We start from the raw sequence: 22,727 nt of genomic DNA, 5'->3' as shown, positions 1-22,727 counted from the left end.
TGAACCATGGTGGGACAGCAGCACCCACCTTTCACCCTTCCAGGCCACAGAAGAATGTCTGGCACGGCTCAGATGCCAAGGGCCGGCGCCTGCCTGAGAGCTACTGTGAGACATGGCGGACAGAGGAGCGCGCGGTCACCGGCCAGGCTTCCTCTCTGGCCTCTGGAAAACTGCTGGAGCAGGCAGCCAGCAGCTGCCAGCACACCTTCATTGTCCTCTGCATTGAGAACAGCTTCATGACTGCCGCCAAAAAGTGACATCTGCCCTGGCGTGCCCTTGGTACCCCCAAGTCCCCAGGGAGGGTCGGGCCAGCCTGCACCCTGGCACCCCTGGGCCCCTCAGCCCCTCCACGTGCCTGCTCTCACCCCACAGGGTTTCCTTCTCCTGCAGACCTGAAGCCAAAGAGTATTGCCATGGCTCCTGCCCTGGGTTGGCAGGAGCTCAGATCCCACCCAGGGGCAGGGCAGCCATGGGCTGGCGGCCTTCCTCCTCTTCTAGCTCCTGATATTTAACCACTTCAGCTTGTTCCCCTCCCTGCTCAGATGCTCTTTTTGGGGTGACTGCGTGGGAGGATGCTCAGCAGAAAGATTTCAGTGCTGCCATGCAGGCTGTCCCCCCCAAAAAGTCTGTGGGGTCTCTCTCACCAACCCCCTGGCCCTGCGCTGTCCTCACCAGAAGCTTGGAGTTGGACACAAATGCCTGCTGCCGAGGCCATGGGGTCTTCTCCAGCCAAGACCCCAGCATCCCACCCAAGGGACTGTCCTGTGGTGATGCTGGGGCTCTCCCAGATGGTCTGCATTCTCCCCAGGTAAGGACCATCCCATCACCATCCTCATCTCCACCTCCCAGCCAGCAGAACTCTGGTGGGGGTCCGGTCTTCCCCATCCCATCCACGTACCCTGGGGACCCCCAACTGTACCCCCACAGCCCAGGTACAGCCACAGCCAGCACAGGTACTGGGATGACAGGGTGGCCCCAAGGCACGACCAGCTGTGCCTTTGGCACGTGTTTCTCTGTGTGTGCATGTTGAGCACGTGTGGTACCTAGGGCAGGCACTGCCATCCCCCCTCCCCATGCCACCTTTTCTGGGCTCAAATGGTGAAGATGCAGCAAAGCTGGTTGGAATTGGTGTGGGCAAATCCAAGGTGCTAAAAAAAAAAAAACAACAAAAAAAAAACCAAAAAAAAGGAAAGAAAAGAAAAGAAAAAAGAGAAATTTGTAACTAGCTTTTTTTGGTTATTGTATGGAAATTATTACCATAAAAGCTGTGCGAGTCACATGGTCTCTATTTCTTACAGTCTACTGTATTTTGTGTAATTAATGCAATTGAAAGCCTGTGGATCTTCATATTATTTTTTTGTCATTGGTTGTGTCCTATAAACCATTTTCTAAAGGCACTGAATAAAGAAACATCCTCTTGTAGCCTGGCTCCGTGCCATGATGGGGATGCAGTGGGATGGGGTTGCCATCCATACCTGCCCTGCGTGGCACACAGCGGCAGCACCATGGCAATCCTGCCCCTACTCTGTGTGTGGGGACAGGGAAGGGGCACAGCCCTGTCCTCATGGAGCAGAAAATGTGTTCCAAGGGTTACATCCTCGACAGAACAGTATCCAGGACCAGCAGTGGGACAGGACACCAAGCACGTGGTGAAGATGACAATGCTCACTTCGGGAGCCAAGAGCCACAGTGTCGGTAGTGCCAGGGCTCAGGCTTGCACGGTGCCTGCCTCCGGGCTTTTCTCCTGTGCTGGGATCTCCACTGGGGCCTGGCACGGCTCCTTGGCCAGAGCCAGCTCCACCGGCTGCCTGCGGTGGCTGTGCTGGACACCCACTCTGATGGCCGCCAGTAGGTAGACCACAGCCAGCAGTGTGAAGTAGCCAAAATATACATAAAACTGCAAAAGAGGAGAGAGGGGAAAACAGCACTTGGATCCCTCCCTTCATCCCGCACCCTTCAGGGACCACTTCCATCCTAGGTGTCCCCCCATCCCTACCTGGGGATGCACGGATAAGCCCAAGCCCCTCTTGTCAGCCACGATAATGGTGATGATGGTCTTCAGCACGGTGGCAAAGAAGGTGTTCACCCCGAAGACCAGGGCACAGAGCTCTTTGGAGAGGGAGGTAGCAATCTGGAAACTGGGAAAAACAGGAGGACTGGTGAACCCCTGGCATCCAGCCGGCTGCTGGGGTGGGAGTGGTCCCCAGGAGCACCACGCACATGGCAATGGGCACCAGGAACTGGTGGGAGCCACGGAAGAGGATGTAGGCAGCATAGCACAGCCAGATGTTGGTGGTGGAGTTCATGAGCAGGAGCAATCCCGCCTGGAATGCTGTCACCACTCCAATCACCAGCTCTGACCACAGCGTCCAGCGGATCTTCACATAACCGGCAGCGAAGGAGGCGACAGCTCCTGGGGAAGGATGAAGGATGCTGTGAGCACCTCAAGGATCCCCTGCCCTACCTAGGCTGGGATCCAGCCCAGTGACCATTGCATCATCCCCAATGCCAAACCACCAAAAATTCTGTAAGGACTACCACTCCCAAGGAGTGCAGCAGGACAGCAGTGACCCCCTGCCTCTCCGGTGTCCCCAGCCATTCTCACAGGAGACAGCAGGATGTGAGTGTCCCCCCACACCCCCAGTGTCCCTATCCCAGGCAAGTTACCCAGCAGTGTGGAGGCAGCATCCACGCCTCCATTGTACACCCGGCGGTTGTCCGTGGTGGGAGAGATCTCGTTCCAGAGGATGTGTGCATAGTACAGCATCAGGTAGTACCCAACTGAGTTGAAGACCCACCACAGGGACCAGAGGCGGAGCTGGGGCTGCCTGGCTAGTGCTCCCAGCTCCCGCAGCATACGGCACAGCACCATGTCTTGCCAGCCCCGTGTCCCCACCCCACTGTCCCCCTTGGCCATCCTGTCCAGCTCAGTGGGGACAGTGGCATCACTGGGCCCCCTGGGCTGGTTGAAGAAGAGGCTGCGCCGTGGCCGTTCGAGGAAGAGGGTGAGGATGAGGCCAAAGCTGACGAAACCCAAGGAGACATAGTTGAGGGTGTGGAAGCGGACGCCACCCAAGGTGACACAGAGCTGGCCCAACACAGAGCTAGTGAAGACCCCCAGGAGCACGGCGGAGCGGGAATAACTGGCCATCCGCTGGTAGCGGGACGGGGCAACCAGGGAGAAGATGTAGGAGGAGTAGGCGATGCGGGCGGCCATGGTGATGCCGTAGAAGAACTCCATCAGCTGCATGGCCAGGACGGAGGTGCCCAGCACCAGCAGCAGCCAGATGGAGATGTGGCTCAGGCTCTGCAGCACCAGCACAGGCTTGTAGCGCAGGTAGTCTGTCAGCAGGAAGATGGGCACCAGCACGGCCATGTAGGAGTAGGACAGCACCGGCGTGATCACGTTGGTCACCTGCCGTGAGGGCAAGGAGGGGCTGAGCACTGGGCACATCCCTGGGGGTGCCCCCCAACCTTCAGACTGTGTGGGCACCAGCTGCTGACCCCCATGGCAGCACCTCCTCTGGGAGGAATGTGACCAGCAGCATGCTTGGTGGGGGGTCTGGCTGAACCTCGGCCCCATCGCATGCTGGGAACGCAGTGTTCCCACAGGCGCAGCAGCCGGCTGGGATCGAGGCCAGCATCCCTTGGTTGGGAGACGATGACATTGTTGGCCCCACCTCGTCTAACCCCATCATTGCCAGTGGCCTGGCAGTGCACTGTGCCATCATGGAAAAGTCTCCCGAGTGGGGGTGTGGCATGGCTTCTCCTGGCCCAGCACCCTCCCACCATCTCACAAGCTGCTAAGGTGGGCAGGTATCAAGCACTGTCCCCAGAATCAGTTGCCAGCCTGGGCACGAGGTTTTATGCAAGGGCAACTTGAGCCTGGGGCTTGGGGGACAGGGTGACCTCACAGCCAAGTAAGACAGGGCCCCACACCACACCATCTCCCGTGCCCTGAAAGCACTACCATGAGTCACCACACACACCACCACACACCACCATGACACCCCTGTGCACCCTAGAAGCACAGAGGGATGCTCTGGACAGCCCCTGGATGGTGACCATGGCCATAAAGGGAGACATCAGGGTGGGGGACTGGGTGCCCACAGCTCACCTCTGCCTTTGTGAAGTTCTTGTCGGTCCCCAGCAGATAGGGGGTGATGAAGCTCTCCCCGGGCCGGATCTGTGTCATGAAGCCATAGAAGCAGATGTAGAAGACTTGTAGCTTCCAGCGCTGGTCTGGCACCGTCTCCGATGCCAGCTTTTTGGCACCATCATTCTTGGGCATGGCTCTGCAGCAGGACAGCGGCATTATCCTGGGAACCATCAGCTACATAGGCTTTTCTGGACTATGCAGCCCCTCTCTGTCCGCAGGCGCTCTCGGACTCATGGAAAACCACGGTGCTGCAGTTTCTGTGGAAAAAGCAGCGTTTGGCACAGGCTCAAAATTCCTCCAGAATTGCAAGGCAAATAAATAGCACTACCTTCTCCCCAGGAGATGTTCTGGGAAGAAGAAAAGCAGCCATGCATCTTGCTGTGCAGAAGCAGGGGGGATAATTTCAGGCAGCATTCATACATCACGTGCATCCAGAGCCTGGATGCACAGAGCATCTGGATCCACAGTGGGGCATCCTCAGCCCCATCACCTCCTTTTTCTCTCCTTTAAGACTCAGTGGGGTTTTGCTGCTTCCTGGAGCAATGCTTCCCTCTGACCTGCAGAAGCAGAGGGATGCAGATGCCCTGCACCAGGGATGCGCCATAGAGGATGGCACAGGAATGTGCTGGCTGTGGAAATGAGTTAATGTGCACAGCAGGAACGGGGCTGCCCATGTTACTCAGTAGCTGGGTGGTTAACAGGACCTCAGCTGAGCCACAGGCAAGTGGCTGTGCCTTGGCTCTTCCCGGTGAGACACAATGCCCAGCCTGGGGAGAATGCAAAATGCCACAAGATTCACAATCCAGAGGGCGATTAAAAACTCACATCCTGAGGTTTGGTTGCAGGAAAGCTGGCAGTGCCAGCTGATTAATGGCCATGGCATGAGGGCAGGGACAGGAGGAGGCCTGGACTGGGTGTCCTCCCAGTGCTCCCCACTCCTACAAGAAGTCACCAGGGTGACTTTTCATGCCATAAAATTCCGTGTATGCCAATATACGCCACCAGAGCAAGGTCTAGCTGATAACCACAGAACAACTAATCACAGTCATTAAAAAGTAAGTTCATGGTCCCAGTCTGTGTTCCACTGGATCCTGCATGGTGAACTTGGAGGATAATCCCCCCCTACTGCCAGATAACACAGGACAAACAGGGACATGAACCAGCACCAGTGATGGCAGAGGAAAGCTGGCGGTGACCTAAACCTACAGGAAACGGAATGGCCCATTTGCCCCAGTGAGGATCCACCGCTCCAGCAGCATTCCCATGGGATTTCACCACTGGTGCCTGAGTATCACCAAAACACTCATGTGTCACCCGATTTTCTTGCTTTCAAGTGTTGGAATCTTTGCAGCCTGATTCTCACACTGCTTCATGTAAACAATATTGTATTCTTAGAATTTATCTGTATGTTTTGCATAGTTGTTCTCTGAGAGAGAATTTGACTGATGGTCATAATGACCAATGGAGTCAGGAGGTTGTAACCTCCTTAGGCCAATCTGGGCCCTTTGTAAAAAGTGTATATAAGTAGAATTGGAGTCAGATAATAAACAGCCTTCCATGTTTGACCCTCCTGCTGCCTGCTGTCCTCTGTGAGGGTCCACACCCACGTCGCAACATGTTGCCCCTCTAAGTGCAGGGGTAACACTCATGTGCCAGAGCTCACAGATGAGTAAACAGCTCCCACCTCCTACACAGATCCCTGGGGATCAAGGCAGGTGTTCACTCACTCACTGCCCAGTGAGCCTATCCAGCACTGTCTGGAGCACTGGCCCCCCTGCTGTGGCAGGAAGGGCAAGGAGCAAGGGCTAACCCACACCAAACACCAACCCCAGCACCGTGTCGGGGCCACTGCCAGCTGCAAGTGCCTGGACTCTGCCCTATTGCCTTCCTGTCCCCAAGCTGGGCTGTGGATGTCACCTGCAGCAGCCGCTTGTTGCCATGTGCATCATGATCCCATGGGATGTTTGCCACCTTCTGCTCCCCATTTCCTACCATGTGTATCCAGGAGAGATACACACATGCATCCTTGGCCCACAGGAAACCATTCACACTAAAGCCAGGCTGCAGCTCCACAAAGCTGCTCCATTCCCAGGAGCACCGGCTCCTAACTCCCAGCATGTGCGTTCCCATACACAAAGGGACTCCAGACCAGAAGCCATCTGGCCGCACCCAATTCCCCTTCTCCAGAACATCCATGGAACTGCTCTGATCAAGGTGAGTGGGCACGAGTCCCAGGGAATGCTCCATCCTTCATCCCTGGTGCAAGCCAGGGAGTGGAGGGAAGATGGAGAGGGAGAAGAGAGAGGGAGGGAGAGGGAGCAGAGCCGGTGCGTTATAACCATGTGAACCTGTTTATCACCGGGTTATCGAGGTGTGACCTTGACATAGATCACTGTCACGCCACACACCGCTGTCTGCTCGGGGTCACAGGTGACAGGGGTGGCCGAGCTCAGGCTCAGCTCCCCGCAGCGCCACGGCCACCGTGGCCCAGCGGTCGGGGAGATGTTCACGCATGTCGGTGACACACAAGTGACACTGCCAAGGCACCATGTGTTTTGTGGGGAGGTGACATGCCGAATGGAGAGCACGAGTCCCTGGGGCACCTTCCCTAAAACATGAGCTGGGAAGCTCCTGAAAATACATCTTCGCCCACCGTGCGGGCACCTCTTTGCCTCCCATCGCTCAGCACCAAGGGACGGGCGCTGCGGTGCGGGGTGCACTTGGCAGAGGAGGGTGTTGAAGGGGACGCGGCACCTGCTCACCCTGAAACAGGGGCGGGGGGAAACAATACACCACCTGGCACACGTCCCCAGCACCCGGGGGAAAAAACACTGCCGGGATCCCAGGGACCCCGCCGGGCACGTCACCGCCCCGGCGACACCCGCACCCCCCGCACCCCGTACCTGGTGGGCGGTGGGCATGGGCGCTGCGGGCCGGGGCAAGGCGGGGATCCGGGGCTCCCCGCTGCCACCCGAGCCCGACCCGCGGCGAGCCCGGGACAGCGGCAGCAGCAGCACAGCAGGAAGACGAGGAGGAGGAGGAGGAGAGTGTGGGGGTACCTCGGGAAATGTAGTCGCGGCCCATGTGCGGGGCGGCGCGGGGACTACAAGCCCCACAGTGCATCGGGCGGGAGGAAGGGGAGGAGGAGGAACAGGAACAGCCCGGCTACCCGTGGGACAGAGTTGCGCTAGCACCTGTGTGTCCCATACTGGGACAAATTCTCCCCGAAAGCATCGGCAGGGCGTGAAGGATCTCCATTTCCACTGCCCGCAGCCGGGGTCGGCTCCTCGCCCATCTGCCGTGGCCTCTGGGCTGCGGGCTCTGGGGGACGCTGCCTCCGCCTTGGCTCCCTCCGCTGATGTACGATACCCATGGCTGCTTGGATTTATTTCTGCACCCCGTTTGTTTCCTGGGGGTGGATTTGTTCCAGTCTTCGCTGTGCCAGAGGGTCCCGAACAGTTGCCCTCCTGTGCTCCAAGCAAAGCTCCCGAAACTTCTAATTCCCCCGCCCAGTCTGGCAGCAGCCCCCGAGAATTGTTTATGGGGTGAGTCTGGCTGTCAGAACCAGGAGGGGCTGAAGCACGGCCGTGCACTTCTCCTGGAGGGAAGAGCATCCTTAGAGGAGGTGGAGGCCCCCGAGAATCGGGCCCTTGAGCTGGTGCCCCATCTCCCGGGAGATGATGAATCTTCCGAGCGCATCTTCTCTCCCCGCCTTTCCTCTCCCTTTTCCAACGCTCACCCTGCCAGAAGCAAATGCAAGCTGACAGGGCTCGGCTATTCCGCTGAAATATTTATCTGTTCCCGCCTGGAGTGCGGCAGCAGGATTCCAGACGTCCGGGACTCTCACACACACCCGCCCTACCCAAGCCAGCCTGTAAGGTCCAGGCAGCCCTGGGAATTCCCACCCAGAGGCTTCCGGCCCTACTGAGCCCTCCAGGTGGTCCCGGGGAGGCTGGCCAGACCACAGCAGACGTGTCCGTCAGCTCCCTGTTCCCACTCTGTCCCTCCCGCGGGCAGGTGGAATCTGTCTGTCCATCCCTGATGGCCAGGATGGTGTCAGGGTTAGGTCCCTTCCTTAAACGCAGCCGGGTCCAGGTGCAGGAGCTCCGCAGGGTGTGGGTCCGGGGCGATGCTGGGCACCCGAACAATGCCAGTACGTTGGCGCAGAGTCACCCTGGGATAGAGTCACCCTGGTCAGTGTCACCTGGCACTGCCCCCAGCCACCACAGGGCAGCGGCAGGGACTGGGTAGGAGGAGAGCTGGTGTAAGGGCAGGAGCGAGGGCAGTGAAGGGGCGGGGGCAGGAGTAGGGAGTGAGGCAGGGGGAAAAGCAGGAGTTAGGGCAGGAGAGGAGCAGGTTCAGGGGCTGCGGCAGGGGCTATAATAGAGAGAGGGCAGTGGAGGGGATGGGGCAGGAGCAGGGGCTAGAGGAGGAGTTGGGTCAGGGGAGGAGCAGGTTTAGAGACAGGAACAGGGGCAGGGACTGGGGCTGGGACGGGAAGGGACGGGGCAGGGGCAGGAAGTCGGGGGGCTGGGCAGAGCTGGGGCGGGGGAGCGGGGGTGGCGGGCAGTGACTGGCGCTCTTGCTCGGCTCCGGCTGCCACCGCCCCTGAGTCAGCCCTGCCGCTCCCCCGCCCTGCCCCAGCCGTCCCGCCGTCCGTCCGGACACAGGTAGGGCTTAGCCTTCTCTGGGGAGTGTGTTCTGGGCGTGGAGGGCCCGAGACGGCGCTCCCGGTCCTGCAGAGGCACTCCGACACCTGGAACGGGGATGGAGGGTCCCCGTGCGGGGACGCGGATGGGTGTGGTGGCGGCAACGTCGGGGCGAGGCGGCTCCCGGTGCGGCATCGCTTCGAGGAGCACAGGGCGTGCACCCACCGACCCTCTCCCCGTGTCCCCCCTGTCCCCAGGAGATGCCCCCGTGTGCTGCCACCTTCCCGGCTGGGCAGTTCTGTTAGGCTGCTGGGAGTTCTCTGTCCCTGGCTCCCAGCCTTGGGAGGCTCCCAGGCTCTGCTGAAACAATCCCAAAGTGCTGTCCTCGCTTGGGGATAAGTGGGGGTCTCCAAGGGAGGCGGCTTTCCGACACCTCTCGCCCCCCACTTGCCAGTGCAGGAGAAATGTGTATGGGGATAGGTGACGGTGGGGATGCTGCATGGTTTTGGGTGGGAACATCCCAGGGGGTCCCACAGTGTGTTTCTGAGCCGTGGCTGCTGGTTTTTGGGTGCCAACACCCATGGGGTCTCACGAGTGTCAGGCTGGTGGTCGTTTATGAGCCCATGCTCAAGGTGTGGTGGTCACCAAGTGGTTCAAAGACAGCCTCAGCATCAGTGCTGGGAGGCAGAAAAGGGGTCCCAGGCCTCCAAACTTCCCCTGTAGCCGAGTAGATGTCTCCTGGGAGCCCGTTTCCCCAGGCAGGGCTTTTCTGTCCTTCCTCCAAAGTCAGAATCACCACAGAATCACAGAACGTTTTGAGTTGGAAGGGACTTTAGAGACTATCTAATTTTAACCCCCTGCCACAGGCAGGGCTGCCACCCACTCGGTCACTGAGCTGGTTCTTCAGCATGTGCCTCAAGGGAGCAGTGAGTGCCCTGCACTGGGGTTGCTCCCCACTGGAGCCACCACCTCTCATCACGTGGAGCAGCCTCAGGAGGGGTGAGTTTATTCAGCTCTGACTTCTGGAGCAGTGTTTGTTGCCCACCTCTTCTCAGCAGGTACTCCCGGGGTCTGGGTGACACCCATCCTGAGGAGGGGTACGTGCAGCAGCCCAGCCAGTGCAGCATCCTCTGGCATGCGCTGCACTGCAGAGCATCCCCACCCCATGCGGATGCTGCATGGGCCCCCGGGGATCGCTGCAGGGATTCCCCACATTGCTGCAGGCAGCCAGGGCAGATGGGGCAGCTTGGGGCCATGGTGCCCCTGGTACTGGGGGTGTGGGGGAATGCCCGCTGCTGTGGTACAGATCAGGTGTTCCAGGGTTTCCAGGCCTGGACGGTTCCTGCTGCTCATCCTTGGGAAGGCAGAGAGTGTTGGTGAATCCTGAAGGATGCAATATGAGGGAGTGGGTGGTCCTGGTGGGGGATACAGGACACTGCACCTGGGGTCTGGGGTGGGCTGGCAGGGGCACAGGGGTGCCTCAGGGTGGAGGGGATCCTCAGCAGCCCCTGCTGCAGACTGTAAGGAGGCAAACTGGGGATAGAGAACCCTGCGGAAGGTGAAGAAGGCACTCAAAATCTCCATGACCTAATCCATGCTTTCAAGGAGCATGGGTTTTCTATAGCAGCCTGTGAGAGGATGTGAGAGGGAAATCCCTGTCTGAGCTCACTTTAAATGCCCTGGGCAGGTCCATGCAGATACCAAAGTGCTGCCAGACTGCTGGGGTGGGTTGAGCGATGCTTGGATCCATGAGGCTGTGGCAGGAGGCTCCAGCTGAAGTTAGTGGGTACCAGTATAATCCCCAGCACCTTTCCCTTCTCTTTTTGATAGTCCCAGGAGAGGCTGGGCTTGTGTTGAGGCCCTGTACATCAAGGCTGTGCTGCTGCAGCCACTCCTGGGTGGACACTTTACTCCCAGCCCTGGGCAAGGAGCATCATCCTCAATCCTCTTTCCCTGTCCCAGCTCAGTGATGCTCATGCCCATTGCCATGGCCATGGTTTGAAGCTCTCATCTTTCCATGCTGCAGGAATAGGTCCAATGTCATCAGGTTGGGAGGAAAGCTGGGTGCTGGCACCTCTCTGCGTGTCTGCAGGGAGGAAAACCTCCTTTTAACACAGAAATTCCTGCGTGTCCCCAAGGGCCTGTTTTCTGTCAAGGAGGGATGGGATTCTCCAGCAGGCTCTTTCCCTCTGTTTTGGGGAAAGCTCATCAAGTCTTGGCACACCAAACAATGAGGATCCCGTCGGAGCTACAGATGGTTGGTGGGTTCCTAAATGAAACAAGGACTCAGTGCAGGAATCAAGAGCCTTCCCCCCAAAACAGCAAAATAAAGAGCTTTAATTTTTCCACCTTATTTTTCTGAGTTATGTTTTCCCTTTGTTGGACTACAAACATGGTTCTGTTTGCTGGGCAGGCTTTGTGGTGGGACATGTGGAAGAGAAATGCTGTTCCACATTTGGGGGACCTGTTATTCCAACCTCATTTGGTCTGACAGCAGCCCATCACTGGAGTCTCAGGGCATATCCCCCTCCCCACCTTTGCTAGGGCACTGTTGCCATCATGTCCACCAACCTGATGGGTGCACACAGTGGGAAAATCCAGCACTGAGCAGAGGAGGGGAAAGGATATGCATGGGAGGGCAGCCAGCCAGCTTCTGCCAGGAAAGGGTTAATCCTGTAGCTCAGCTCTGGTATCCTATTGCTGGCTACTTTGGGTAAAAGCTTTTTTGGCTCTGTTTCAAGGGCATCAGGCTGGAGGATGATTCATGCATCTCTGCCACCAAACAGCAAACCCTCCTGTCCCTACTTTACCAGCACAAGGTGATGATTTCCTGAAAATCCAAGTGCCCCAGAGGCCTCTGATTATGCCTTAGAGGACTCTGGTCAGCTGGGCTGGGAAAAGCTGCATCTAGGACTTGCTTGTCCTGAGGGAATTGTGGTGGTGACATCTCTGGCATGAGTTCAAACAGTTGTGTGGGTGTCCCCAGGATGGGGGCCTGCTGTGGGGGGTACATTGTTTGAAGGATGCTTTGCCCCATAATTGACTCTCATCACTTTATCCTGCAGGGAAAGAGCCAACCATCCAGCTGCAGCTCCACCTTCCCAGCACTGCCAGATGTGCCTCCACGTTGTGTTGCACCTGCAACCCACTCTGGAGGTGAGGAGGCAGGAATGGCCCCACCACAGGTCTGGGGCTGTCCAGGGGACCCTTGGGGTGATGGTGGTATGTTCCCCCCGGCACAGGTCACTCAGGCTGGTGGCCATTCCAAGCTGGACACTGCTGTGGGCATGGGGTCACAACCATAGGCGTGGGGACATCATCACTGTGGGCACCACCATGGAGTGGTCCCCTTTTATCCAGGTGATGATCTGTGGTAAGGTTCTGCTGCCCATTGTGCTCTGAAAAGGATAAAAATGAAGCCTTCTAGTGATGGCAGTGGGTGAGGGCATCCAAGGAACATCTCCTTGTGTGCAGGCAGAAAATGGAGGGCTTGGAAAAAGTTTTGAGATTTCAGGGTGGAGTCATTTCATGCCAGGCAGCCAAATCCATCTCTGGAGTGACCCTCCTTGGGGTGGGAGCTGGCCAGAGACCTCCAGAGATGCTCACTCGCTCTGTGCCTCTAAACTTTCCTTAAAATATGGAAACAATTCCTATTTAAAGGCTTTTATGGGACTAATAACATGAAGGCAGGGCATGATGACATGAGCCCAGGGTATCTGGGAAATGCAGTCCTTCCCTGGGACAGTGTGGCTCTATGGGGCAGGCAAGCCAGTCCATGGTGGTTTCCCCTGTGACTCAGTTTCCCACCTGGAAAACAGGTTTCTGGGGTTTCCTCAGAGAAATTTTGGGATTTTCCCCAAATCTCTCCTCCAGTGCATGGGGATGGATTAATGTGGGGCTTGAAATTCCCTGTTTTGACTGCATAGTTTGAGTGGCCATGGTCCCCAGGGACACACCGATGGCTCACCCTCTGTCCAAGGCCATTCCTTTGGATGTACAGTGGCACCCAGAGAGGTGGCACTGATGTTGTGCCACACTGATGGGTGTCACACCTCATCAGGACTTCCCGGGCACTGTTTGCCATCCATAATCCTCAATCCATAATTTGAGGTACAGGGTGCAATCCAAACCCAAATGCCATAAATCCCAGCCTGTACCTTTTCCATCCTCTCCCTGGACTACAGCCTTCTCCTTCCAAGCGTTTCTGAGTGCTCTTGTGCCCGTCCTCATCAGCTCTCCTACCTTGGAGTTTTCTGAGTAGGGCTGACAATATCTGGCAAGACATTTGTCCCTTGCAAGCACACAGGAGGAGGATAAAAAAACACAACCCAGAAGAATGAAGGGTGGCACAAAATTTGCTGAGCTTCTCACTTTCTGTGGCTTCTGGAGCAGAAGGAAAATGAGTTGGAGAGGGTTAGCTGCTTGTGGATAGCCCCGGGAGCAGGACCGGGCTGTGTCTCCTTGGGCTGACCTCTGGTTTGGGGTCTTTGGGGCAGAAACACCTTTCTGAAGGACATGGGGTGAGCGTGGCTAGGAGTGATGTCCATGGTGGGATCTGCTGTGGGACTTTGACATCAGCACATTATCATTCCCAGTCTTTCTGGGAATGTCTGTGTTTTGGAGAGAGCATGTTTAGCTCTCCAGATCCCCTCCTCTGGACCTGGACTAACCCACTGCAGTGGACCGAATCCTCCTCCAACCATGAGGAAGAACCAGGGATTCCACTGTGGGTAATCCACCTCATCCCAGTGGCTGCTCCAGCTTCCCACACCTACCAAAGACCTCTCAGTCTTGAAGAAGCCTCAGTCCTTCGTGGCTGGGGAGCATTTTGGAAGTTTTACGAGCTCACCAGATGTGGTTTTCCCTACAGAGACCCCAGCTGCCATGTCTCCCTGCACGAGGCATGAAAGGCTTAGCTGGCTGTGACCTAAATGTCTGCTTGTCCCCAGACTGGGTCTCCACCAGGTACCCAAACTCCTAGTGCCACCTCTGCCCTCGGGGGTGCTGTGATCCCTCTGGGTATTCTGGGTGCTGCTGGGTTTGCCAGAGAAAAGGTGGAATGTTGAGCTTCCCTTGCTTGCCAACCGATTTGTCCTCTGGGAGATTAGTCCCTTTCCAGGCTTATGGGGGGATTTGTGGCTGCTCCATCTGCTTGAGCCCAGCAGATCAGTGGGTGCCAGGGAGGAGCAGCCTGAGCCCAGCTGCTGTTTGCACTCCCAGGCATCTCAGGGAAGGGGCTGCAACCTTCTTTTGGACGTTTCTGGCTATATTTGTTGGAAAGGAGCAAAAGTCCCTGGAGCCAGGCAGGTGAAAGTCATGCTTGTAATGGGGTTTAGACCCGAGACTGTTGATGGAGCTGGATGGAGCTGTTGATAGTTGCAGGAAGATGATTTTCCTGTAAATCCACTTGGCCTTTGGGAAAGCAGGCAGGCAGGTGGAGAAAAGAGCATCTCCCTATGAGATCTGGGGGGTATGGGAGTGTTTCCTGGCTTGCAAGTACTTTTAGAGCCAGGTTTTCCTGAGGGGAAAATTGGAGGTGATAGGGGTGATACAGGCCCTTCTCCCTTCTCCTTCTCCATTGCTCCTGTCTCATCACCAGTGGAAGGTGGTGGGTAGGGAAGAGGCTAGAGGTAGGGTGAGTTAGGAAAGGGCTTGTGACAAGTGGACTTAGGGAGGCTGGATTTATGGGAACTGACAGAACTAGGTTTGTGGAAGCGTGGGGGGGGCTGCTGGGTGACACCGGGGGTTGGAGCATTACTGAGTGCCACCCTGCTCCTGGGATGTGGAGATGAGGGGACACAAGGAGCCTTTGTCCATGTCTAGATCCCAGCCTAGAGCAGGTCTGGTGTGGTGCTGGGCCCAGGAACATGCTCCCTGCCATGCTGCTGCCTCTTCCTGGGGTATGGGGCAACATGGGACCCTGCCAGATGCCCCCTCCAGCTCCCAGAAAGCACCAGTTTCTCTTCTAAGGTGGCAGAAAATCACAAACGGGAGATTTGGGCAGCGTGGATGAGCTGTTGAAATGTCAACCCCGCGGCCATCCAGGTCACTCAGCCCTGCAGAGCCCGGGGGTGACTGGCTCCAGCCCCTCCACTGCCATTCTCTTTCCCCCCTGTTTGGTCAGGAGTACCGATGGATGCTGCCAGGTGTCAGCTCAGAAATCTTTCAACTTGCCCTCTTCTCCGCAAATGGACAATGTCTCTGCTCATTAGGTACCTGCCCACGGGGCAGATGTCAGCTCTGCTCATGGCTTTTCTCAGCTCATCCCTGCCCAGGCTCCTGACGGCTCTGCAGCACTCGTGTCCCATCACGTCACCGGCTCTGCCAGCCCAGCACCACCTCCCCTCCAACCCCCACCCCAGGCTCGCTGCCTCCCCCTCCTTACCAGCAGGGTTTGCAAGGATTTTTAGTTAAAAGGCTGGAAAATCACAGGCATCGGTGACACGGTGTGTGTGTGTGCGCGCGCGGAGCTGGAATTGGTTTTCCTCGCCCAGGCAGCGCCTGGGAGGAGAAGGCAGCTCTGAAGACTGCCCTTTGAGGCTGATGCATCCTGACAGCTTGTTCACTGGGACATTAAAATCATTGCCTCTGTCTGCGTGGAACACCCAGGCAGGCGGATGATGGGAACACAGGTCAGGGGAGGATCCCTCTCTCCCTGCATGGGGAGCGGCGGCACCCAGAACCCCAGAACAAAGCGGATCCTGGCAATGTGGGGTCTGCTGCATCCTCAATTGAGGGAATTCCCACCAGCACAAAGGGGGCTGGTAGCCTGGGGGTCAATGCAGGTGAAGCCATCTCACTGACATTCCTGTCTGTGGGGCGTACTATAGGTCAGGGTTTGGTGGTATGGTAGGAGAACATCCCCATCCCATCCCCATTCCATCTCATCTCATTCCATCCCATCCTATCCTATCCCATCCCATCCCATCCCATCCCATCCCATCCATGTCATTCCATCATATCCTGTCTCATCTCCATCCCATCTCATCCCATCCCAGCCATTCCCATCCCCATCCCATCCCTCCCTCACCACTGCACAACATGTCTTCCAAAAGACCTTGAATTTTCCCTGGAGGATCACAGCAAAGCCAGAGGACCTGTCCAAGCTCTCCATGCTCTCTGCAGAGCTTGGACCTCACACAGGTGTCCCACGGTCCCAAGCATCCCAAGGAAGGTTCCTGATGGTCACAAACAGCCAGGGACTCACCTGTGAGGGGAAGCTGAAGTCCTGAGTTTGCAGGAGAGGCAGGGTGGGTGTTGCAGCAGGCTTTGGTATTTTTGGGAAAGAGGAGTGGTATGGAGTAGGGGATGTGATATTTGGGATGGTAGGATATGGCATCCTACCCTGCCTGAGCAGAAGCAGGGAGTTTTCACAGCCCTGTGGGAGAAGGCACAGGAACTGCTCCCACATGGAAATAACACCAGCTCACCTTGGAGGCTGGACAGGAGCAGGGAACCACCCTCAGCTCTTTCCCCTTGGCATCTTGCTCTTGCCTCTTCTTTGGACCAGGTGTGTCCAAGTTTGTCCAATGTGTATCCTCCATTCCCATCACAGACTGAAGTTTGAGCACCCTGGAATGAGGTGGCCGAGGGCTCTGGTGCAGGTGGGGCCATCAAGCTGTGGGTGCTGCCTAGCTGGGTCCCTGTGGCCTCACTGGGATGAGTTAAGGACAGTGACATGCTGTAGTCTCCAGAGGCTGATTTTTGGGATTGGCCACATGGATGCATTGGAATTCGTTGCATCCTCAGGTGCTTTTATGTGGGAACAATAGGTGGAATCTGGGCACTCTGCTGTTCAGAAATGACTCCTTCAGCATCTTGAGTGATCCTTGTGAACATTCCTGACCAGATTTCATGATGGGACATAGTCCATGAGAGCTAGCAGGCAAGCTGGCCATGCAGGGATGGAGCCATGCTCTCCACTGCCACGGATCAGGAGCTGGAAAGCTTTTGGTGGGATAAGCTTACTGATGCCTCTCCTGGCACAAACGCGTGCTTCACTTCAACCAGGAAAAAAATTTAATTGGTTTCTTTGCTTGTACTGTTGGGGCAGCCACGAGGTGCAGGGACTTCAGCCGTGCTGAAGGGAGGATTCGGGAGATGACAGTGAGGGTGATAGTCCCCCAGCAGCCCAAATGTTGCTTGTCCATCTCATGACACCTTTAAAAACAATTCCTGAGTGCCTTGGACTGGTCAGTGATGAAGAAGGAACCACTGTGGTGTGATGTGGCAGGTGCTGGATGGCTGTGCCCAGCAGAATCTTCAGGAAGCAGCCCCACTGGAGCTGTCAAAGGTTGCTTAAAGCAGCCAAGATGTCCTTTGCAGTGCTGAGGTTTCTGCCTGGAGGCTGCTTTTTGGTTGCACCCTGGGCTCCTCAGGGTGCTGAGATGTGCTGTCTTCCAGATCCTTCCCTGCCTCCTGCGCTGCTGACCACCAGCTCCACGGGATCCCCAGCCTGTCCCTGTAGGTCCTCCAACGGTGAGTCACAGTTTGGGGTTTCCATTATTTCCAGTTTTTTAGCTTTGGCCAGAGCCCATGGGACTGAGTGTTGCAATTGCAGGAGTTACTGGGACGTAGAATTTATCTGACTTGTGTAGGCTCAGTGGAGGGCAGGGAAGTCCCTCAGAGTCCATCCTGTGACCTGTGCTGCTTGCAGGTGACACCAACTGGGGATGTAGCCACTACCTTGGAGGACATGGAGAGAACTATTTGAGAGAAAAAAAAATAAATTCTGAGGACAGCTGGTTGCTGAGAGAGGCTGTGTATGCTCCATCCTTGGAGGTTTTCAGCCCCCAAAGGAATAAAGTCCTGGGCAACACATTCTGACCTTAGTGCTGATGCTACTGTGAGCATTGGCAGGACTGAAGGCTGACTCAGGATATCCTGTGGGCTTCCCTGCTACTGACAGGCTCCTTCCCATGGCAGGACAGTGCCCAGGTCAGTGGGGATGGGCACGGAGGTTGCTGAGTCACTGAGAAGAGGAAGGTTTTCCCTGTTAACACACAAGGTGCCCAGCACACTAAGAGCAGCACCAAGTCCAAGCATGGGGTCTTCACCTCACCCACCCTGCTGCCCAGGGAATATTTTGGGCAGTGGAGAGATTTTCCTGCCCTCTGGCATTTGGTTTATTAGTGGCTGAGGCTGCTCCAGTGATTGTATTGACAGATAGTGCATGCTCCAGTTAACTTGTTGGGAGCAGCAGCAAAAATCCAGCTGGCACCCAGCACCCATGGCACTGAAACATGCTGAAGTCTTTCCATCACCATTGGATTTCTACAGGAGGCAGGCCCCATGCTCCACAGCTGGGCATGAGCACAGGCAGGTGACCACAGAGGAGCACTGCTGGGCTGTGGTCACTGGGGAGTTTCTCTGGCATCTCCTCCTCCACGGGATAATTTCCTGTCATTGGTAGTTGCTGAGTGTCTGCCCAAACCTGTTTGCAATGTAGAGAAAAATATAGGTTCTGCTTGCCTACCCCAAACATGACCTGGAGGTGATGCCTCTGATCATTCTCCCCCAACCCAGTTTGTGTTTCATTTCTCTCTGAAGTTCACATTAAGCAGCTTTGGTCTTGCCTCTGTGCCATGCCTTAACCTCTGCCATGTCCTGGTCTGCAGGCTTGTGCCGTGGACTGCTGAGCTCCCCCTCTGCGCTCAGCATGCCCTTTTCTGGTGCAGCCAGACTCTCCCAGGAATCACTCTGGAGCTCGAGGCCATCCTGTAGGGTAAGGTAAGGTCCTTCCCAAGCCATACAGTACCAGAATGGTTCAGATTGGAAGGGGCCTTAAAGCTCACTTTGTTCCACGAGGACACCTTCAACAGTCCCCATCCAATATGGCCTAGAACACATCCAGGGATGGGGCAGCCACACCTTCTCTGGGCAAATCCTGGGAGGAGGGCTCTTTACAGGTGCCTTAGGCTGTAAAACACCTGCATGGAGGGTGATGGGGCCTCTCTCCTGCATCCCTGCAGGTCTCCCATGCCACCGTCTCCTCCCTCGCCACCTGATTTCTGCCACACTGGCCATTCCATTAAAACCAGTGAAAGAGCTAAGCTGGGAATTGCAGAGACAGGGTGATTTTCATCAGCCACTCTGCTTTTGTGACTAAAATAGATCCAGAGGGGCCTCAGGCTATGGTGTTGTCCCAGGCATTGACTGGCACGAATGGATGGCAGGGCATCATTTTCCATTAGTAGAGAGGAGGATGCGCATCTCCGAGGGAGAAGACAGCACCATAAAGCAGAAATGTTGTAGCAACAGACAAGCCCATTTCTTTTCTCCCATTCCTTTTACAAATGCCATTTATCCCTGTTTTCTGCATGGAAAACGCTGGGAGAGACCAGCCAGAGCAAACAGCCTGCACCTGCAACATGAGGGTGCGTTTTGGATAGGGGTATGAAGGTTTCCCAGGGGGGCTTCAGGTGACCCAGTAAGGTGCTACAAGCATAGAACTTGCCAAAGAAACTGTGAGAACGTTTATCCATGGCCTCTGGTGTTGTGGTGGGTACTGGTTATGTCTGGTCTCAGGTTTATGCCATCACCTGTCGAGCAAGTGTGTTTTAGTCTCTGGTTTTAGTGAATACACTTTCCTGCAATATAAGGCTAAATTTGGGTGAACATCACAACATCTCATAGCTCCCATCTCCCTCTGGGAAGGTCTCTGACATAATTTTTCTGCCTTCTCATGCTCCCTGTCCACCATCCCATCCCTTCTCCCAGGTTTGTGTCCCAGTCCCTCTCCCACATCCACAGGAGGGAGAGGAGCCTGGTGCTTGTCTCTGTCCAAGCCCTCCCCAAGGCTGTGGGATTCCATACTCAGAACTCAAGGCTGATCCTGTGTGTGGGGTATCATGATGTTTTTATAGAAAAACTACAGCTAGGAGAGGCATCTGGAAGAGCACAAGGTGGGATCCTGGGCATTGTCTTCTGCAGGGCCAGGAGTGGGATACGATGATCCTTGTGGATTCTTTCCAACTCAGGATATTCTGGGACTTTACACTGGAAAAATTGCTGCTCCATCTCCCATCCAGGTGATGGGATGAGTGGTCACTGCTGATGCTGGAAGATGGAGATTCTACGGGGTTAGCAATGTGTTCAGATGGGAATGCTGATTCTGGAGATACTGTGGGGTGAGAATTGTCCCTTCCTGCAAGGCAAACAGCTGTGACACGAGGCTGCAGGGTGGAAATGGGGGTGTGTCTGCCAGTGCCAAACCATTTCTCAGTTTGACCCTTCTGCTCAATCTGAACTTGAAGGTGAATGAGTGGAGCTCATCCATTGATCCAAAATGGGCTGATGAGTGCCATGCCCTGCGGAGAGCTCGGCCCCCAGCGCCAGCTCCTTCTCTCCCTGTTTTGTTCCTGCCTCCCCTTCACGCCTTTCCAAAACCATCAGTCAGAGCACAGCACCCTGGGCTGCTGACCTTGCTGGGGGCCAGGGGGACAACATATAGGTTCCTGTGGAGAGCTGTCCTGCTGTCTGATCGGCTTCTCCCAGCTGCCACTGCCACCTCTGCAGTGCCGGTAAGCCTGGCATCCACCTGCCATCAACTCGGGGCTGTGGGAGGCCTGGAACAAAGCAAAAGGCTTGGTGCCCATCATGCCAGGAGCCGTATTTTTCACAGGCAGTGACGTTATCTGCTGAGCCATGCGTGGATTCTCCTAATTTAAGGGCCTGATGACTTCATGTGGGCAAAATGCAATTTGAAGGGCTCTTAATCTTTAGCTAAAATATCATATGAACTGGCAAAATGTATTTTTTTACCTACTGGGAGGCAAAACCTGATTTGTGGTTGGAAACTTAGAAGTTGTCTTGGCTAATATGTAAAAAGGTCGGGCTTTGGGGGGGAAAGAAGATGATGCGCTTTCGCTTCGTGTCGTCTGTACTTTAGCAACAGATTTTTTCCTGCAGCTGAAAATAACAAACCATTTTAATCTAAGTATTGCTTGTTCAGATCTTTTAATCCAGCTTGCTTTCTATCAGCACAGTGGCCTGAAATAATTTATCCGCCTGCCTCTCTATTATGTAATTATTGGGAAGATTACTGAGGAGCCAGCTTTAGCTTCACTGGGGAAAGAGGAGGGGGCTGAAAGGTGGGGTGGGGGTTTGTGGAATCACAGCATCATGGAATGCTTTGGGTTGGAAGGGAACTTAAAGCTCATCTTGCTCCGACTCCCTGCCATGGACAGGGACACCTTCTACTGTCCCAAGGTGCTCAGGTTTCTTCTCTGTGGCCATCAGAAAATATGGGAGGGGCAAGCAGCAAGCTGGGAGAGTGGCCATAGTTTGCATTTGAAAATTTTAGTGTGGAAAGTTTCTCTTCTCAGTGTGTATTTGTTGGAATTGAGTGCCCCTTGATCTGGCTGGAGCGTTACCCTCTGAATCAGAGAGGCTTTGGGTGAAACCCTGCACTTTTCTAAACTGTTTGAGGCCTTTTATGGCTGTACTTGTGTTTTTGGAAACAGCATGGGGAGACAGTCTGTCCTCGGGAAGAATCTGCAGTTCTGCTCTGCAGAACTGGCATCCAAGGGCAGATGCCCAAGGTAAATTTTGCCAGTGCTTTCAGGTGAACAGGTGTGTCCCTGGCATGGAAAGATGGCACAGCCAAGGCTTGGCACAGCCAGGTGGAGACTTGGGCTGCCAGAAAAATGCAGCTTCTGACTGTTGCAACCAATGGGCTTGAGCTTTGATGGACAGAACATGAAGATGTCTGGGGGCTCCAGAAATTCCTTTTCTCTTCTCCAAAATGAATGCCTGGACACCGAAGGGCTGGTGCCTGCCCTGGCTACCAAGGGAAGGACAGGAGGTGCTTGGCCTGTGGACCATGGCCAGCTGGGATATGGTGGCTCAGAGGTGGGATAATGGGACAAATTGTCCCAGAACTCGTCAAAATCAGATACTGGGAGCATTGGCTTGGCCTTCTTTGCTCCACAGGCTCTCAGGGATCTTTCTGGAGTCCCCAGAATTGTGCTGCATTTTGGGCTGGGTGAGTGTCTGTGGGGGGACACTGAAACACCCTTTGGGTCTGGTATGGCCATGGGCTGGTGGGAGCAGGCAGTGCCCACCCAGAGCGTGCCACGCTCCCTCCACTGCTCTTAGTCCAGCTTCCCCGAAAGCTGTTCCAGCAGCCTCCACAGGAGGAGATTGTCATCTCTTGGAGCAGTTGTTTGGTGCGTCAGCCAGGAGGGCAGCAGTGGATGGGAACAGCTGAGGAGGGGTCAGCAGCAACATCAGGGCACGAGATCATCTGTTTTGGGTGATGGAGCAGTTGTAATACATCCCCTTCCCGCAGGGAGCCAGCTGAACTCTGGGACATGCAGGCAGGGCTTCAGCCTGGTCCTTCTCACCTTGCCGCTGCCTCTGAGATGGAGGGTTTAGCACAGCCCTCCTGTCTCTCTCTGAGGCTCTGGCCCCACACTGGATGGGCAGGCACCCTTTAGAACATGCTCAAATTTCTCCCTGCACATGGGCAGTGCAGCGGAGCTCATCTCATGTTGAGATCCATTCTCCTTCATGTTGGAAGCATTGGCTGGTTTGCCCTCATTGCCTCGAGGCATCCAGATTTGCTCAGTGGCCTTTAAAAAAAATAATAAAAATAAATAAATAAATCAAAGCCCATGAAATGACAAGAACATCAGCAGTGGGTGCATCCCTCTTTCCAGCAAACCCAGGGATTTGGGAGAAAATAGGTCACGTGCTCTTCATCCTGTGCCACGTGGTGGATCTCCCAGGGCCAATGAGGTTGGGAGCCCTTCTGCGCTCAACAGCGGAATACGAAAAAAAAATCACTGGGATTTTTTTTCCCCCCCTGTAGCATTTTTCATCCTTTCCAAACGTGAAAAGACTGGCCATCTGTCTGGATCCCCCTCCCGCCAAAGCAGCACGAAAGCGGCTCTTTGGGAAAGGTAAGGAGATTTAAA

The 22,727-nt window shown here is 55.5% G+C and overlaps 3 protein-coding genes across 41 annotated transcripts in view; 2 read left to right on the top strand and 1 right to left on the bottom strand.

The window, feature by feature from the left end:
- The window catches only part of COL18A1 (collagen type XVIII alpha 1 chain), a 36,560-nt gene extending 35,138 nt beyond the window's left edge, over positions 1 to 1,422 (top strand). For all 7 annotated transcript variants that reach the window (XM_083865545.1, XM_083865542.1, XM_083865540.1 and 4 more), the window contains one exon: positions 44 to 1,422. In XM_083865545.1, coding sequence (XP_083721671.1) covers positions 44 to 257 — 214 coding nt within the window. In that variant the 3' untranslated portion in view covers positions 258 to 1,422. The remainder of the gene's footprint in view (positions 1 to 43) is intronic.
- SLC19A1 (solute carrier family 19 member 1) lies at positions 1,212 to 7,183 on the bottom strand. 2 transcript variants are annotated; one of them, XM_083865580.1, is made up of 6 exons: positions 7,063 to 7,183; positions 4,118 to 4,416; positions 2,668 to 3,415; positions 2,221 to 2,413; positions 1,997 to 2,138; positions 1,212 to 1,897 (listed from the first exon to the last, which is right to left on the bottom strand). In XM_083865580.1, the coding sequence occupies exons 2-6, from the start codon at positions 4,328 to 4,330 to the stop codon at positions 1,709 to 1,711; spliced, it is 1,485 nt and encodes a 494-aa protein (XP_083721706.1). In that variant the 5' UTR covers positions 4,331 to 4,416; positions 7,063 to 7,183; the 3' UTR covers positions 1,212 to 1,708. The 2 variants fall into 2 exon arrangements, with proteins under 2 accessions (XP_083721706.1, XP_083721707.1); XM_083865581.1 differs by lacking the exon at positions 7,063 to 7,183 and adding an exon at positions 4,580 to 4,758.
- PCBP3 (poly(rC) binding protein 3) overlaps positions 6,045 to 22,727 on the top strand; it is a 56,485-nt gene continuing 39,802 nt past the window's right edge. For 10 of the 32 annotated variants that reach the window (XR_014590582.1, XR_014590583.1, XM_083865553.1 and 7 more), the window contains exons 1-4: positions 6,048 to 6,373; positions 11,874 to 11,964; positions 17,212 to 17,286; positions 18,426 to 18,532. Coding sequence is in view for 21 of the 32 variants with exons in the window: in XM_083865553.1 (XP_083721679.1) it covers positions 6,098 to 6,373; positions 11,874 to 11,964; positions 17,212 to 17,286; positions 18,426 to 18,532 (549 nt within the window). In the remaining 11 variants the exon portion in view is untranslated. Of the gene's footprint in view, positions 6,374 to 7,362; positions 7,705 to 8,708; positions 8,830 to 9,706; positions 9,808 to 11,873; positions 11,965 to 17,211; positions 17,287 to 18,425; positions 18,538 to 22,621; positions 22,713 to 22,727 lie in introns of those variants that run through there. The other 22 variants (XM_083865571.1, XM_083865567.1, XM_083865556.1 and 19 more) reach the window with 16 other exon arrangements.

This window comes from Zosterops lateralis, assembly GCF_965231275.1.
Source record: "Zosterops lateralis genome assembly, chromosome: 7".
Classification (NCBI taxonomy): Eukaryota; Metazoa; Chordata; class Aves; order Passeriformes; family Zosteropidae; genus Zosterops; species Zosterops lateralis.
This window is presented reverse-complemented; position numbering and strand designations above follow the sequence as displayed.